Raw genomic sequence first — 15,569 nt, forward strand, 5'->3', positions numbered from 1 at the left:
GCTGCCTGTCTGCAGAGGCATTGTCTGTGATACTCCCTGGAACTCTGTGTTCAGCCTTTGGAAGGCTAGGACAAGAAGCTGGGCTGGGAAATGCTTGGTTGCGATTGATTTTTACATCTGAGCTGTAGAGTGGCTGTGGGCTTAAGGGAACCAGTAGAAGGTAAGAGGCACCGTTTACAGACCGCCAGACAGAAGGCGCAGTTTAGCATGCTTTGCTGTGCTTTGCTTCCCACTGTGTTTCTTGGTGGTCGTTTTTTCCCCCTGAGGTTACGGGATAAACAGACGCGGCACACGTTGTAAAATCTTCATGGAGTAGAGCTCCTGGGGCTTCTGGGTCTCTCTGGGGCTTTGCTGTTTGGTCCAGCTAAGAGGTTTCATGTGTGTTGTTGTTGACTTTTGCTTTCAACCGGTTAACCCTTCTATCTGGCGAAGCACCGCCCCCCTTCAAAGACACCAAGCCCTCTTCAAGAGACAGTTTGCTCCTTTCTTTTATCTTTTTGTTTGGAAAACAAACTCAAACCAAAGAGCACTTGAAGGTATTCCAGGCTGCTGGGGACAAGTCTAGTCCAAAAAACTAGGTATCAGGCCAGTGTAGCTCCTGCGGGTACTTCAGACCTACACTTGGAAACAGCCTGGAACACCAAAGAATGGGGGAAAATATTTTGGGCTAAATTAATTGGATAGCTTGTAGGGAACTGAACAAAGAAATTTTTTTTTGAGAAATTGGAAGATTTTAGTATATTTAAAATTAAATTTCAGAGTAAGTAAATCCCATGCAGATCACTGATTGTAGAATAGTAAGAAAGGAAAAAGAAAAAGCCATAGAAAGGAGAGTAGAGATGGTTTTCCCGTTACTAACAACCAGTGAGAGATCTACACAGAGTATTCGAGTGCCCAGTTTAATGGAGACTATGGCAAGAAACTCATTTTTTTTTCCTTTTAAATTAGGTTGAGAGAAAAGACCCAAATAAGTGGGAGTATGTGGTATCTAAGTTAACCTTAGTTTTGTATGCACGCTTTCCTGTTTTTTTTTTTCTTTCAGTTAAATCAAATTAAGGCCAACTTTGTACATGTAGAAACTTATTAATATTTTAATATGACAATATCAGGACCTTCACACATTTTATATACAATGCTTAGTTCCACATTTAAAATATATTCTTTAGGTTTGCATAAAAAGAAAAGTACTCAATTTACAAAAGTACATTAAATGCCATTAGGATTAAACGTTCCCACTTTGCTTTAGATAGGAATGAACTCCGTTTGCAACTGACACGGAAGGGTCAAGTGATCAAAATAAAAGTTAATGTTATAAAATCCAACCCAACAACAACAACAAAAAACAAAATTAGGGTTCTAGAGCTAAGCCACTAGCGGTTCCAATATAATAATGATAGTAATCATAATAAAAGCCCAAAGGCAGACTTTCACTTGAGGCGGCAAGGGCTTTTCTTTTTAATGTGTCTCTTGCCGTTTATAAACTCTGGGTTCTATGAGCCCTAACCTAAATGATTAGACGAATAGGGGTCTTCCTCCTGAGTGAAGAATGTCCCAAATGCTGGCTGAGTCACTTCTCCACCACCTCCTCCACGCTGGGGAGTTTGCGTTCCTCCGACGAAATACTGTCCACGATGGAAGAAAGGCACTGAAGACTGCTGGAGGCTGACGCGTCCACGTTTGCTCCCCCTGAACACAGGAAACAAACACAGACAGCTCATGGAGCACCTCCCAGTTCTGTCCAGCAGGGCAGGAAGGAGGACTGCATCCCTGAGAGCAAGAAAGCACCCTGCCTTGACACTGCCTCTTTGAGCAGACTTTGAGCATTCTCTGCTCCGCCAGAGTTCCCCTGTGCTGTACAGAGTCGGATGCTTCCAGAGCAGCCCAGAGAACTTTCTATTGTGTTACCTTCCTTGGCAGTTATCACGAGCCCCCTGGAATGATCCGAAACACTTGGCCACTGGGGGCTGCAGGTGCGCAGGAAATCTGTACCCTCAAGCTGGAAGGAAAACCCAAGAAACAGATTAGAAAAGAAACAAATTCCGGGGTGGGGGGGTAGGAGTGGGGGTGGGCGTGGAAGGAGGAGGCTTGGGGTTTTCTCCCCTCCTTCCTTGGGACAGACTGCATTTCCTGCTTAGGGCAGCGGCTTGGCCTTCTCGGGTCACTAGGGGTTTATTACGGAGGGCGAGGGCCAGGCAAAAAGGAGCACCACCAAGCAGGTGGAGGTTAAGGCCTCAGGAAGGCGTTTAATTGGCCTTTACACTTCCCTGCCTTGGCAGCATCTGGGCTTACAATTTCTTGCTTGGGTCTGTAGCTGTAGGGGTCCACGCCCAGCTCCTGCATTTTCTCCTGCTGGTCCAGGCGATGCAGCAGGTCCTGCAACCGCTCAATGTAGCTGATGGCGCTGCGCAGAATCTCCACCTTGGGCAGCCTCTGGTTAGGGTTGGCCACAGTCCGACGCTTCAGTGCTTCAAAGGCCTCGTTGATTTTCTTGAGCCTCCTCCTTTCGCGCAGGGTAGCTGCTTTCCGTCGATCGGTGGGGGCAGATTTTCTCTTGCAAGTCTTGCAAGCCCAGATCAGACACTGGCCTGGGCAGTGGGGAGGCTGTAGGCCTGGGGGAGCCAATACGTGTTCCTCTCCACTGCTGTCGCTCCCGGCTTCCTGGGGCATTTGGTCCTGGCAAGGGGACAGGGTACCATCACTCCCTGGGTACAGAGGCGAGCCCTCTGCCACTTCCAATGGCTGCAGGGTCACATTTTCTCCATCTAAGTAGAAGAAGTAGGAGCCGGTTTCAAAAAGGTCCATCATCATGGTTTCTCTTCCTTGGCCTCTGACTGATCTGAACTGGGTGATGGACTCCAAAACCCAGAGGAGCCACCCAGATGGCATTTAATTAGTGCGGTGACATAAGTCGACCCAGCTTTATATATAGTAGCTACTGAAACTCAATCCAACTTTTAGCTGTCATGGAGCATCAGTCTCCCAAAGTGATTACAGCCAGTGCTCACCAGAACGTCTACTTTGAAAGAAAACGGAGAAATGTCACCTCTCAGAGTGATGGGGCAGTCCGTACGACAAACAGGTTAAAAACAACACACACACTGAGTCGCGTCACCGAGAGCATTCGACACTTCCATTTGGGACAGTTTAGACAGTAACTTGTTAACCAGGGCAACTTCAAAACAACCGGGGGATTAACACTGCCCTGGTCCCCTCCCTTCAGGGTTCATCTGAATTCTAAGTATAGACTCATGATGAGAGATTTCATAGGCAGTAGCCATTGCTCCAAAATAGCCTCTTTAATATTCCCAGTGTGCCTCGGCTCTTTTCTCTGTTCTGCCTTGTCAAAAAGATGCTATCCCTGTGATTAAAACCATAACCAGTCCTTCAAAGGTTATACATGGCTTTCAGGCCTCAGCCTCAATAGAAGCAGGTAAATAATCTCTTTCGTCTCTTTTGCTAAATCTGTAAGATGAGGTGGGAGTTGGGGAGTGGGTGAAGGGTGCTCACCTCCCACGATACTGTATGGAATGACTTAGGATTCTTTCATAGTGAACTTCCTGGCTACCTGTTGTTTTAGAAAGTGACAGCTAGAATCTAAATTCTGCTTCCTTCTCCAGTTGGGGAAGGAGCATATAAAACTAGGAGTGAGATACAAGAATGAAAAAATACAGGAGGCAGCCCCCTTAAACTAGTTGTGGTTACAAAAACAAGACACACAACAGTCGCTTGATAGTTCAAGTGGATCTTTGGCCTCTCAACCCAAGTGTGTTTGTTCTACACCAACTTTGACTATCTCACTACGCACTGACTCCACTAAAGTTGGTTGCGAGGATTCAAACGAGAAAGGAAGACGCCAAGACACACGTAAGGAAACAAATGTCTTTTATTGCACCGTGGCCATGGTTCAAGAAATACACATGCGGTTCCCAGTGCAAAAATGAAGTGAAGAGGGCTCCCAGATTTCAAAGAACTCTCTCTCTCTCAGTCCTAGCTGGGTTCTATTACTGTATCTATGGATAAGTACTATTTGAGCTGTTTCAGGGTGAGAATGGTTGCTTTACCCAGTTTGAGTAAGGTTTCAATAAAATATTATTATGCATATGACTTATGGGGTATGTAGCTGTGTAGTGAAGAGTGTTTATGGATAGCATAGGATTGTGTTAGGACTAAGGTTTACAAGGTGAATAAACTACAACTGGTCTTTTCCCCTCTCTCTGGCTAGTCTTCTCTCCTATAACCACTTGCTCCTCTTTCTTTGATTTTCTATCCTCCTTGAGAATTCTGGTAGGAATTCTTCCACTACAAATAGATACTTTTGGGGATAAAGGCCACACGTTATAGTCAGTGCCTGCAAAAGTAGATGGAAAATATAAAATATTATTCTACCCCAAGCATTGATAATGGTAGGTTATAATCCTTAACAATGGCTTCCTTTTTCAAAACTAAACTAAATAATAAACAGTAAAAAGCAGTGCAAAAATCACTATCATATCCTTTAGCAATTAGTTTTTTAAAAATTTAATTCAAGGTGTTTTGTTTATTCTGGAAGGTAACTCTTCACAACCTCCATTGAGACCTGACCTTTGAATGCTAATTTTGAGCACTTTGGGCTGGTTTTTGTCTACTTGGTGTTATATCGCAGTGTAATTCCTTATCAAGGAAAACCATAATTGTGGTAGAAAGCACTAGGGGGAGGAGAACGTAACACTTATTGTGTTATTTTCTTCCTTTTTACCAGCTGCCTGGTCACCAAGATTAAGACCATAGGCGAAAGGCTTCTGAAACTCAGGGTCCAATCTAGATTTTCAAATGGAACATGAGCTTTTGTTTTTAGCTACATGTTATGCTGTCTCTTATACATAGACAGAGATTTGAAAAGTTACCTTCTGTACAGGAGAATAATACAGCATTGTTACTCAAATAATTAAAGCCGTGCCTTGATCTCTCTTCCCATAATTTCATCTCTTCTCATGGATTTTAAATCTAGAACAATTAATCACTCTGACAAAGGGACAGAAACAAGAGAAGAAAAAAGGGCAAGGAAGTGGCCCTGGCATTGAGGTGGGGAAAATCTAAAAGGTATTTGCCTACACATAACATTTCAATTTCTCCTAGTCTGCCCTTAAGGTTTGTATAATGGCAGAAAAAGGGCTGTATTTTCAATTTGTTATAAAATGGAACTTTTGAAATAATGAAATCACTTTTAAAATGCAGAATGTTTGAGTAGGGGAAGGGGCAAACTTGATTACTCTGAACAGGAACAAGTGCAAACAGGAGCAAGAAAACAGAAATGAAGTGTGGTGCTGGGCCGGAAGGCTAAAGATGAGGATCCAACATTATAGAGAGTTTTGGGTGACTGTTCAGGTAGCAAATTGTCTCTGTCATTTTCTTTCTTTTTACTTTGGAAGCTGCTAACCTGGACTTCCTTTCTACTCAGGTAATTAATTTTACTCATTCTCAAGTCTCTGATGGGGTTGAAAACCAGATAGTTTAGTTTTACAGTTAAGCTTAGATGTTTAGGGGTTAAGATGTTTCTAAGTCTAGCTAGATGTTTTAAGTGGATAATGACAAGATATGATAGATATTGATTTACATCAGAATTTTAGACACACCAAGCTAGGAAAGATGTTTTCTTCAAGGCTTCCAAATACAAATAGCCAAAGCACTAAGAATGTAACATTTATATAATTCCTGGTTGTTTCATGGTTCTTCCTGCTGTAGGTAGTTGATTGTACTTATGTGTAATAATATAAATGTATATGAAAAAATTAATAAAAAACAGTTAGAAAGGTCTGTAGAGATAGCTCTGTGGGTAAAATGCGTGCTGTGCAGAATGAAGGCCTCAGTTCAGATTTCCAACACCCACGTAAAGTTCTGGACAGGATGGTGCATTCCTGTAAGTGAATCTAGCACCAGTGGAGACGAGAGAGGTTCCTTTGGGGCTTTCTGACCCTGTGTTAGAGACAGAATATAATGCTCAGTGGTCTCTAGGTTTCGGGGGAGGGGGACTTTGTCTCACAAACAAACAAACTGAGGTAGAGAATGATAAGATATCAGAAATTGGCTTCAGCCTACGTGCACACACACACATTTGAAGAAAGCATGTTAAAAAATTTCAGCACGAAAAAGTGTTGGATGCTTAAGATAAGTTAAAGTTCATTTAAATGTTATATAACATGTATATGTATCAAAGCACATCACATCACACTTGCATGTAAATTCAAAATAAAGAAGTAGCATGACATATAAAATACTTGTGTTACTGAATTTAGTAAAAAAAACAAGACCAAAAGAAATATGCCTCTTCTAAAAAACAAAAACAAAAACAAAAACAAAAAACAACCCCCCCAAAAAACCTCAAAAATCCAAAAAACAAAAAACTTTGAAGCGAAGACTGTAGAAATGCTCCTCAAACTCAATCCATCCCTAGAATCTTCTAACTTTAAGGTATATGAAGTAGATAACACATATCAGAAGCCTGCCGTGTGAAAGCTCTCTTCTTACTCTTTTTATTTTACAGTCAGTTTAGAAACAGGAAAAGAAGATTCTAAATTTTAAACAGAGAAGACTCAGGGAACTGGCGAATAGCTGCTAAGGGTGCCTTTTCTTGCTGTCAAGTCAGCCTTTTCCCACAGATGTTTTCCCCTACTAAATTGTAAATCCCTATTCCCACCAGCTTGCAGAATGTCCATAGTGAAGTAGTGTCAGTATTGTCCTTGGCATGAAAATATTTCTACTCCCACTTCATACTTTATTCTATTTATTTATTTATTTTTGCTTTGGAAGATGAGGACAGGAAAGGGCACCAAAGAATATGATATTTCTAGCACGAACAATAACTGACCTTTTAGATTAGCTCAGTGGGAAAATATGCACTGATTCCAAACAACTACCTAGTGTACTCCTGGAACTCAAATTGTTTACAAAATGTGAGAGGCTTGTAATTGCGATTATATTATTTCTCCATAGAATATGAGGGAGATGCAGATGTTCACAATTAGTAGGTTGGTGTAAGTTCAAACCACCCAATTTCAAGGAGCTAAAACGTATCTTTCATAAACAGCAACAAGAATTATATCGTTATTAGCAACCAGCCTGAAAGAATACTGAGTTCACTCATTATAAAATCTTACCCTAGGTAAATGGTGGAACATTTTCCAATAGTTTATCCTGTCATTTGTAATTCATGATCATTTCAAATGCATTTCTTTTTGTCATCTTCCCTCAATAGCTTGAATGTGGCTAGTGCTTGTCTAAGGAAAGGAGAATGAAGAAAAAGTCTATAGATAACTTAGTAAGCAGCAGGTTTTACATACATGCCTTTAACAAAGGAGTTTTGTGATTTGCTCAATTGTTTCCTCTCTTTCTTTGTGTATTCTTGTTCTAGTTTGAGGGATTTATTGTCCTCCTTTAAGGCCTCAATCATTTTCATAACCTCAGCTTTGTGGGAAAGGAACAGTCTTTTGGAGCAAGACATTCTTTTTTATTTTAATTCATTATAATTTATTCAGATTACATCTGGAGTATTATCCCCTCGCTTGTATCTTCGCATTCCCACCTTCCAAGCCTTAGTTTTTGTTGTTGTTTGACTGTCTTTAAAAGATCAAGTGGAACAACTGATACATATGTCATAAGTTTGATGTTAGCATTTGACATTAAATAATATATTACACACATAGTGTGCGTGCATAATATGCAGTGCTTACCCAGTAATTATTAATTTTAGTCCTTGGTTCATGAGGCCTTAATTGAACTAACCATGCTAATCATACCAAATAGATTGTAAAACTTAGTACAGAACATGTTTAAGATAAATTTGGGGGTTTATTTGTTTGTAAAAATATGAAAGTGAAAATAATACAGTAGCAACTCTACTAATAGCATTTCATGTGGGTATACCCTTGTAAAAATTTCGACTTACTGAGGACAGTGACAGTGACTAAAACTCACAGACATGAATAGCTGAGGGGCTTTGAAGGGGGAATACAATCCTCTCAGGGTATGCAATAGCTCAGAGTCTTTGAGGCAGAATCTGAGGAAGAATGATTTAGGGACAGAGGTTTGAAGATGTTAAGTTGATATTTCTGGGAGGAGAAATTGAGGCTTTTGGAAAACTGTGTTTTGGCGTGTCCAAGAAGAGATTGACACCGAGATCTGGATGAGAGTTTGTTATAGAAGTCTTGGTGGGCTATCACTAAGTATTGGGGCTAGATTATTATATAACTGGATCCAAAGAAACCATCAGTTGGGAAGGTAGAGCTCGGGGCCAGTAATGAAAAGGAACAAAAGGAAACTTGGTTAGAAGAGATTGGGGAAATGAATATAACGTAAGACTAGTCTGCAAAAAAGTGGATGAGTGGCCCTAGGAAAGAAAAAAGGGAGGGGGCGGCCTGAGAGTACAAGGCAAAACTAAGATGAGGCCATGCATCAAACTTGTGGACGCCGAGAAACATGAACCCCGGGCACCTGTAACTTACTTAAGCTGCCAGCAATGTGTGCTCAGAGATTCCCAAACACGTTGGTAAAAATAGCTTTGCACTTAGACAGAGAGAACATTTGAGTCACTTCTCGGACATGGGGGAAGGGTCCAAACCAAGCGGAGAAAAAGAAAGATATGAAAAATTCAATGCTCTACACTCCCAAAGTTACGCAAAGAAATGGGGGTAGATCCTAGACAGAGGACACTTTAATTGTAAAGGCTTTTATGAAGCCCCAAAGAAGGGAAAACTTGAAGCTGTTCTCCAGATCTCTCATGAAACACTTCAACTCTTTGCTCTTAGCAACCTTTTGAGAGAAGAAACAGAGGCTCCTAAGAGCCAGTGTTATTTACACACCAACCCTCGGGCTGCTGTTTCTTTTTTTTCTCAGAGGCATGATTTTCAAGAAAAAGATAATGACTTCTATCTCTTTCATCCGTATTTCTGAAGTTAAGATAAAATTCCAAACACCTACCTGGTGTATGTACTTTTGGAACTATGAACCATAAGAATTCTTCGAGGTTAAGCGTTCCTTTTGTGGTTCGCCCAGCGCTGAGTAGGTGGGTAGAGTCCCTGACAGAAACCTCCGTAACTGGGACAGTCTTGGAGCTATCAGAACAGGCTGGTTGCTGTCCTTCCAGAAAATACTACAGATGTTTACAGATGTCTATTCATTTAGGACAGTAATGTATAGTGTTTACAGTACATACAGAAAGCTTTTCCTTTAAGACTACTGTGGATGGCAAATGTCAAGCTTGGTGTTAAAGGGGGAGTTCGAGTCTTTCACTTGACCTTGGACAAGCAAGATCATTTCTCTAAGTTTCAATGAACTAGATCTTAAAATGAGAAGATTGTTCAAAGATTGAAAGAATTTCATTGAAACAACTATATAGTATCAATAGATAGAAAGTTCATTATAATTAGGGTTACATTATTTGACCTCCAATTAGAAAGGAAAAAAAAGGTCTATCATCCAAATAAATTATATGAATGGAATTGTATTTACCATTATATGCAAATTGTATACTACATAATCTTTATTTAACTATATTGTCTTCTTAAAATATTACATATATACTTTTGCACAATGCTGCATTCAGTTTATATTTAAAGTGTGTAAGGTGGATAGACTTTCAAGGTTGCTAACGTCTTTTAAAAATTAAGTGAATTCTGATATTTACAGTATCCAGATTATAGAGATGCCTGGTGTTACTGCCTCGCTAAGATAAGCAGATGTCTCAGATATAGAATGATTATCCAAGTATTTTGTTACTGCCCCACCTCCCACAACTGGCTGCTTATGACATACTGTCCAATTTGGTTGGTGCTTTAATGCTGGTGTCAGAGCCAACTGTGACAGATAGTCACCACTGTACAAACACACTCTCCCATAAAACTTCTCTTCTAGTTTGGGACACAGTTGCTTAATCATGTTTTCTTATTTACATTGCCTACTGTTTCCAGAAACAAGATATTTTAGGGAATGGGCAATATATATTTTGTTTAGGTAAGTAAATTAAATATTCCAGTGGTTATAAGAAAATCTTTGATTGCATACAATCTGGAAACATGTGTAGGCATCACATGGTCTGCGCATCATGGATCACACAGTGACAACATCTTCATCTTCTCTGACCTTGTGATTACTCCTGGATGTTTAGGTGTTAGAAAAGTTTTGCTGTATGATATCACAATTATAAGGATAATATTTTATTACATTGATGAAACACTTATATAGATGTTTTTATCTTTTTGTAATTAAGTATAAGCTACCATGGGAGGTAAAGTACTTAGATAATAGTGCAAGGTTTGAGGGCTGCCCCTTTAAAAGCTAGTTGAAAGAAAATCAATGCTATGTTCACATATGTATATCTTATAAAGTATCAGTTATTTAACTTTGAAGAAATATCAATAAGAGGACTTTAAATGTTTTAAACAAAGGACCTCAAACCACAAAGTTTATTTCATTGTTTCTAAGTCTACTCAAAATATAAATTTTAAGAACAGTGTCAAAAAAAAAAAAGGACAGAGATGGGAAAGTACAGCACATCGTAGATGAAAGGAAGTGTAATGTCAAGAGACAGTGTGTTTCAAGTACTGAGTCCCAGGGAGTGTGCCCTATACGCTTGTCCTCACCGCTCAGGCCTATTTATGGAAGTCATCATAAGGACAGGGTTGTGGTTGAGCGGTGGGCCCTGGTAGATATACATGGTATGGACCCAAGGATGCTCTGCACATCCGACCTAAAGCTACAAATCACCTAGATGAACATCTGTCTCAGTTGAGTGTAACATGCTTCCAGACTATCATGATCCATTTCAGTTACTGAGGTGCCAAAATTCAAACGTGGTCAATAGCTTTAAAGAAAAATAGAAAACAGAAGACACTTCAAATGAGTGAGTACATGGAAGATTTTTTTATAAGGAGCAACTTTACCTTTTAAAAGTTGCTCATAATTTTGGTAAACTCAAGGAATGTTAACTGCAGTCCAATCAAATGGACATATTTGATTTATGAACATGATTACGTTGAGTTAAACAAAATACATCATGTTGGCCACACATAAAAACCTTCCTGAGAAGTCCTTTGATATCTTCCCTTTCATATACTAACTTTCTTTTCATATACTGTCTTTCAAAAACGATATGGAATATATTTCAAATTTTCAGCTACCCTTTTTTTTAAAATCAGATTTAATAATCTAAAAATAAAAATAAAACCAGGCTTTCTTACCTTGGATGCTAGTAGTTGACAGACTGGAGAGAATTGATTTCACACATTGTTCTTTTAAAAGGTTAAAACTTAAAACAATGTAGTTCTAAATATTTCTAAGTTACTTAGAAATAGTCCAGTTTAGGTGTCTTCTTTTTCACATGTAGGTGCATTGCTTTAAAGCCATGTAGACCGAGGGCATAAATCAACAAAACAAGGTATCTGTGTTCCTATAAGAAACTTTTTTTGCTATGTAAATCCACATCAATGTGAGGAACAGACCCTTTAGATGTGGTGGATATCACTAAGGTAGGGACTTTTCATACAAGCACGAGTCTTTCAATGTGATTTCCTCATCTCTTCTCGCTTTCAAACCCTCTTCGAATCCACATCAATTGTCCATTTTGACACGTATCAATAATTTCCTTCTAATGGGACTATTCTCTTCTCTCAGCTGTTGAGGCAGTATAAGGTTTTTTTTTACAAAGTTTTGATAAGTTTCATTGTGGAAAAATTCTTTCTGCCTTGAGGGGCCTGTGCTCAACAGTCTGCCGTAGAGTCATTTGCATGTTTTCACCTCCGGTTCCACCCTACACTCTCACAAAGGGAAACTTTGGCCTCTTAAAAAAATGAAAAGAGTAAAATAAGTCTCAGGATGAGGAGTCATTGCTCATGGGAACTTCATTTCCTGACCTGCAGTCATCTACATGCCTGACCTCAGCACGTCCAGCAGATCTTTGATTATGGTTTGTTTCCAGAGTTTATTTCTTCTGTTGGAAGCCATGTGTGCACAAGCATGTGGCAGTGGGCTGGCTTCGCAGCAATGACTAGGAGCACACATGGATCCTAGGAAGGCGGCTAATGATTTTATTCCTTATGAAAGATTGCCACCAGGTAGTGGCACACCTTTAATCCCAGCACATGGGAGGCAGAGGCAGGTGGATCTCAGTGAGTTTGAGGTTAGCCTGGTCTAGAGTGAGGTCCAGGACAGTCAAGGCTAACCCTCACACTTCCCAAAAAGATTGACAACCTTACTAGGGTTTATTTGAAATCAGAAAACACTCCCATTTTAAGGATAATACATATTTAATAATGGCTGCGGTTGCATGCAGTATTTGGTAATGAATGAAGTGGCACCATTAAGTTGCTGGCCTTTCCCATGACGCAACAAGCATTTTTTCTTGTTAGTTCTTGTTTTCAAGTTACTGAGACTCATTACATCACAAAGAAGGAATGCAAGAATAAAGGGTCATTTTGCACTTTATCAATTTGTCGTGCTATTCCTGGAAAAGTTTATGTTTGAGCTTTGCCAAAACCCAGCAATTATTTTATGGTTGGTACATTTAAAAAACTATTGCGATGGTGATGTTTGGCTGTTCTGACATTCTTTTGCCATTTTGTTCACATCACTTAATGTAGCTTAGTCTTTCAGAATATCTGCTGTGATAGAATAACAGTAAGAAAATAGTCTTCCTTAAAGGAAGAGAGCTCCATTCTTCTCAGATATTACATCTTTAATCTTATATATATGATTCCAGCATCACTAGACATTCTCATGTTTCCCAACTGTATTTTTTTCTCTGTGAGGATTTTGTATTTTTAATATTTTCTAAAACTTTAATAACGTATTTTTTCTTTAAAATCTTGTGTTTTTTCCCCCTGACTTTGAAGAAAATCCCAGGTTTTTCAATGGGATAAGTATCTTTTGAAGATTAAAGATTAGAATCGGAAACGGGGTGTATGATATTTCCATAAGGCTCTTTTTTTTTGGCAGGGTGTGTTACCTAAGTGTCTTACATTTTATGAATACGTTTTTATAGTAAGACCCTTACTACGACTGAAGAGATTTTATAAGATTAGCATGAAATTTTGTGAGGGAGGAGAGGGTTAAATCTAGCTTCAGAAGTGAGGAGCAGGACTGTGCTGAGACTCAGGGGTTTTGTATGATCTTCTAGAATAAAAACAAATAATACAAGGAGAGGGGGAGAAGGTAAAAGAGAGGCTAGAAGAGGAAAAGTAGAGCTGTGAAGTCATTTTGAGCCCCAAATTGACCATTAGACTATTATCAAAGCTCAGCCCTTTAAAACTTGGCAAGATTTCAAAAATTCTTCTATAATTCACAATTGTCTTGACTTATTCACTATTTCTAGCTTACCAGAAAATGGCCTTAGAATAAAGTGTCTATCTATTATCTATCTATCTATCTATCTATCTATCTATCTATCTATCTGTCATCAATCTATTTATCTTTCATTGATGTAGTGATGAAGATTTAATCTAATGCCTCTCATGTTGAGCGAAATTGCCAGTAGGAAACTTCTTTTGGATGGCTTGCTTCCTTGAACCAAATCTGGTGAAACATGAGCACATACAGAAATGTGGAGTTGACTTGTTTTTTTCTAACTCCAGTGTACATGTACGGAAAGGCAAGGAGACTGCTGTGGGTGGGTGGCTGATCACAGCCTGTCCAGCTGTCTGCACTGACTTCTCATAGGGATCATACCCGTAACAGTTCCTGGTCCTATGGTTATTTATATTCCACCATGGACCTATCACCATTCAGTGTTTATTTGTTCACATTACCTACATAGGGTAGAACACACACATTCATTCATTTAGATGGAGAAGATTATTCAATTTAAAACTGATACTATGTAATCATTGCTAAGGAATGGATGCGAGTGATATTTCTCAAAATTTTCATTTTCTCTGAGACGAATTATCAATATTCCCTATTAAATATTCATTTCTAATTCGTATTTATTTAAATTGCACTGGTGCTTTGTCTTCAAAATCCATATCTAAATCAGTGAAAGACATAATGCTTGCTTACTCTCTGAAAAAAAAATTCTATAGGTTCTATTTAAGTAAAAGTTCTTGGAAATTTTAGGGGACCATTGCAAATTGCCTACTGAAAAAAATATATTAAAATAAGACTTCTCTTTTTGCTGTAAAATATTAAAAGCCACAAGTGTGGCTGTCGGAGCTCAATCACAGAACGCCATTAGAATTCACACAGTATGGTTATCAACTGCTTGTTCTGAAAGCACAGTGGGGCTTCCTCTTCCTCCTCTTTCTCCTCCTCTTCCTCCTCTTTTTCCTCCTCTTCCTTTCTTGAAACAGGGTTTCTCTATGTTGCCTTGGCTGCCCTGGAACTCACTCTGGAGGCCAGGCTGGTCTCGATCTCAGAGGTCCACCTACGCCTGCCTCCCCAGGTGCTGGGATTAAAGGTGTGTGCCACCATCACAGGGCTAGTGGTGAATTTCTTATTCCTGGTCAGTCATCCAACTCCTGAATCGTTGTCATCACCGATGTCCCTCAGCTGCATCATTATTTTGCCTGACTATCACAGAGCCAGGATGTGTTGTTAACTTACCCACTTTGCACAGCACTCTCCAAAAGTCTGCTCCGTTGCTCCCTTCTCACCTTCTGGATCCTGTTGGCTCCTAAGAAAGAACAGAACTGGGTGGGAAGCCTTCATCCTTACCCCTTACTGGGCTTCTTTATTCATAATCACAAAGTCTTAGATTTGTTTGTAGCCACAAAATATTTTAATTTATTTTAAAATGACTCAAAAATATTTAATGGGCATATTAACCCTATGAAGTAACAAAGGAAAAATTGGGTTCCATAAAACTGTTTTACAATTATAAAACAGGTTTCAGTGACTAAAAAAAAGGTATTTAAAAATTTTCCTGTTCTGCAATTTTCTTCAGAAATTATCCATAAGTTTAATTCCTTGTGTTTATATTTTGGATGTTGTCAGTAAGCTTACTTTTCTCTGTTTGACAGATGGCCACTCATGGTTGGAATATATTTATTTTGGAGTCTGAACTATTTACACAGTTTTACAGTTTGTTTATTTTCATCTTCTAGGTATATAACATTTTCATAGTAACTAGTGGTAATTTTGCCTCCTGTCCTTTCTGTTTATTATTGTATTGATTAGGTTAGCCTTAAACCTAAATCACTCAAGTACACTTTAATATCTAACAGTTTATTTATTCTTTCACTATCTCACATTTATTTGATGCTCTGGCACTGGGAAGGATATGCGTATATATCTATGTGCAAATAGGCACATAGCGTTCAGTATTCAGAAGGGGAGCAGATGTTGAACTCTGCCTGGGCCTCTGTTCTGTGTATACTCAGAGGAAAAAGAGCTACCAGCTAGTCTAGCTGGTGGGCAGAGTCCTGCTTCTTGCTGACCCACTTCCCTGTCTCTGGCTCAGCCTAGTGCCAGTTGCCGGACTTGTTTTATCCTTGCTTCACCTGTCTCTTATGATACACTACCTCTTATTAAGTGCCTCCCAAGTGACCCGCTACCCTGGTTTACCACCTGTTGCTCATTACTGTAATTTCTGGACCCGGTGTCAGCCT

The 15,569-nt window shown here is 39.4% G+C and overlaps 1 protein-coding gene and 1 long non-coding RNA gene across 3 annotated transcripts in view; one reads left to right on the forward strand and one right to left on the reverse strand.

Moving 5' to 3' along the window:
- Window positions 1-815: 815 nt before the first annotated feature.
- On the reverse strand, window positions 816-7,236 carry MYF6 (myogenic factor 6). 2 transcript variants are annotated; one of them, XM_084796168.1, is made up of 4 exons: window positions 7,134-7,236; window positions 2,290-3,016; window positions 1,906-1,996; window positions 816-1,686 (listed from the first exon to the last, which is right to left on the reverse strand). In XM_084796168.1, the coding sequence occupies exons 2-4, from the start codon at window positions 2,884-2,886 to the stop codon at window positions 1,568-1,570; spliced, it is 807 nt and encodes a 268-aa protein (XP_084652294.1). In that variant the 5' UTR covers window positions 2,887-3,016; window positions 7,134-7,236; the 3' UTR covers window positions 816-1,567. The 2 variants fall into 2 exon arrangements, with proteins under 2 accessions (XP_084652294.1, XP_084652295.1); XM_084796169.1 differs by having other exon boundaries at window positions 2,290-3,013; window positions 7,134-7,232.
- Window positions 3,320-15,569, forward strand: part of LOC311605542 — a 52,623-nt gene continuing 40,373 nt past the window's right edge. Inside the window, exon 1 of the long non-coding RNA XR_014782001.1 lies at window positions 3,320-3,430. This is a non-coding gene — a long non-coding RNA (uncharacterized lncRNA). The remainder of the gene's footprint in view (window positions 3,431-15,569) is intronic.

Source organism: Acomys minous (assembly GCF_964271855.1).
Source record: "Acomys minous genome assembly, chromosome: 9".
In the NCBI taxonomy this organism is placed as follows: domain Eukaryota; kingdom Metazoa; phylum Chordata; class Mammalia; order Rodentia; family Muridae; genus Acomys; species Acomys minous.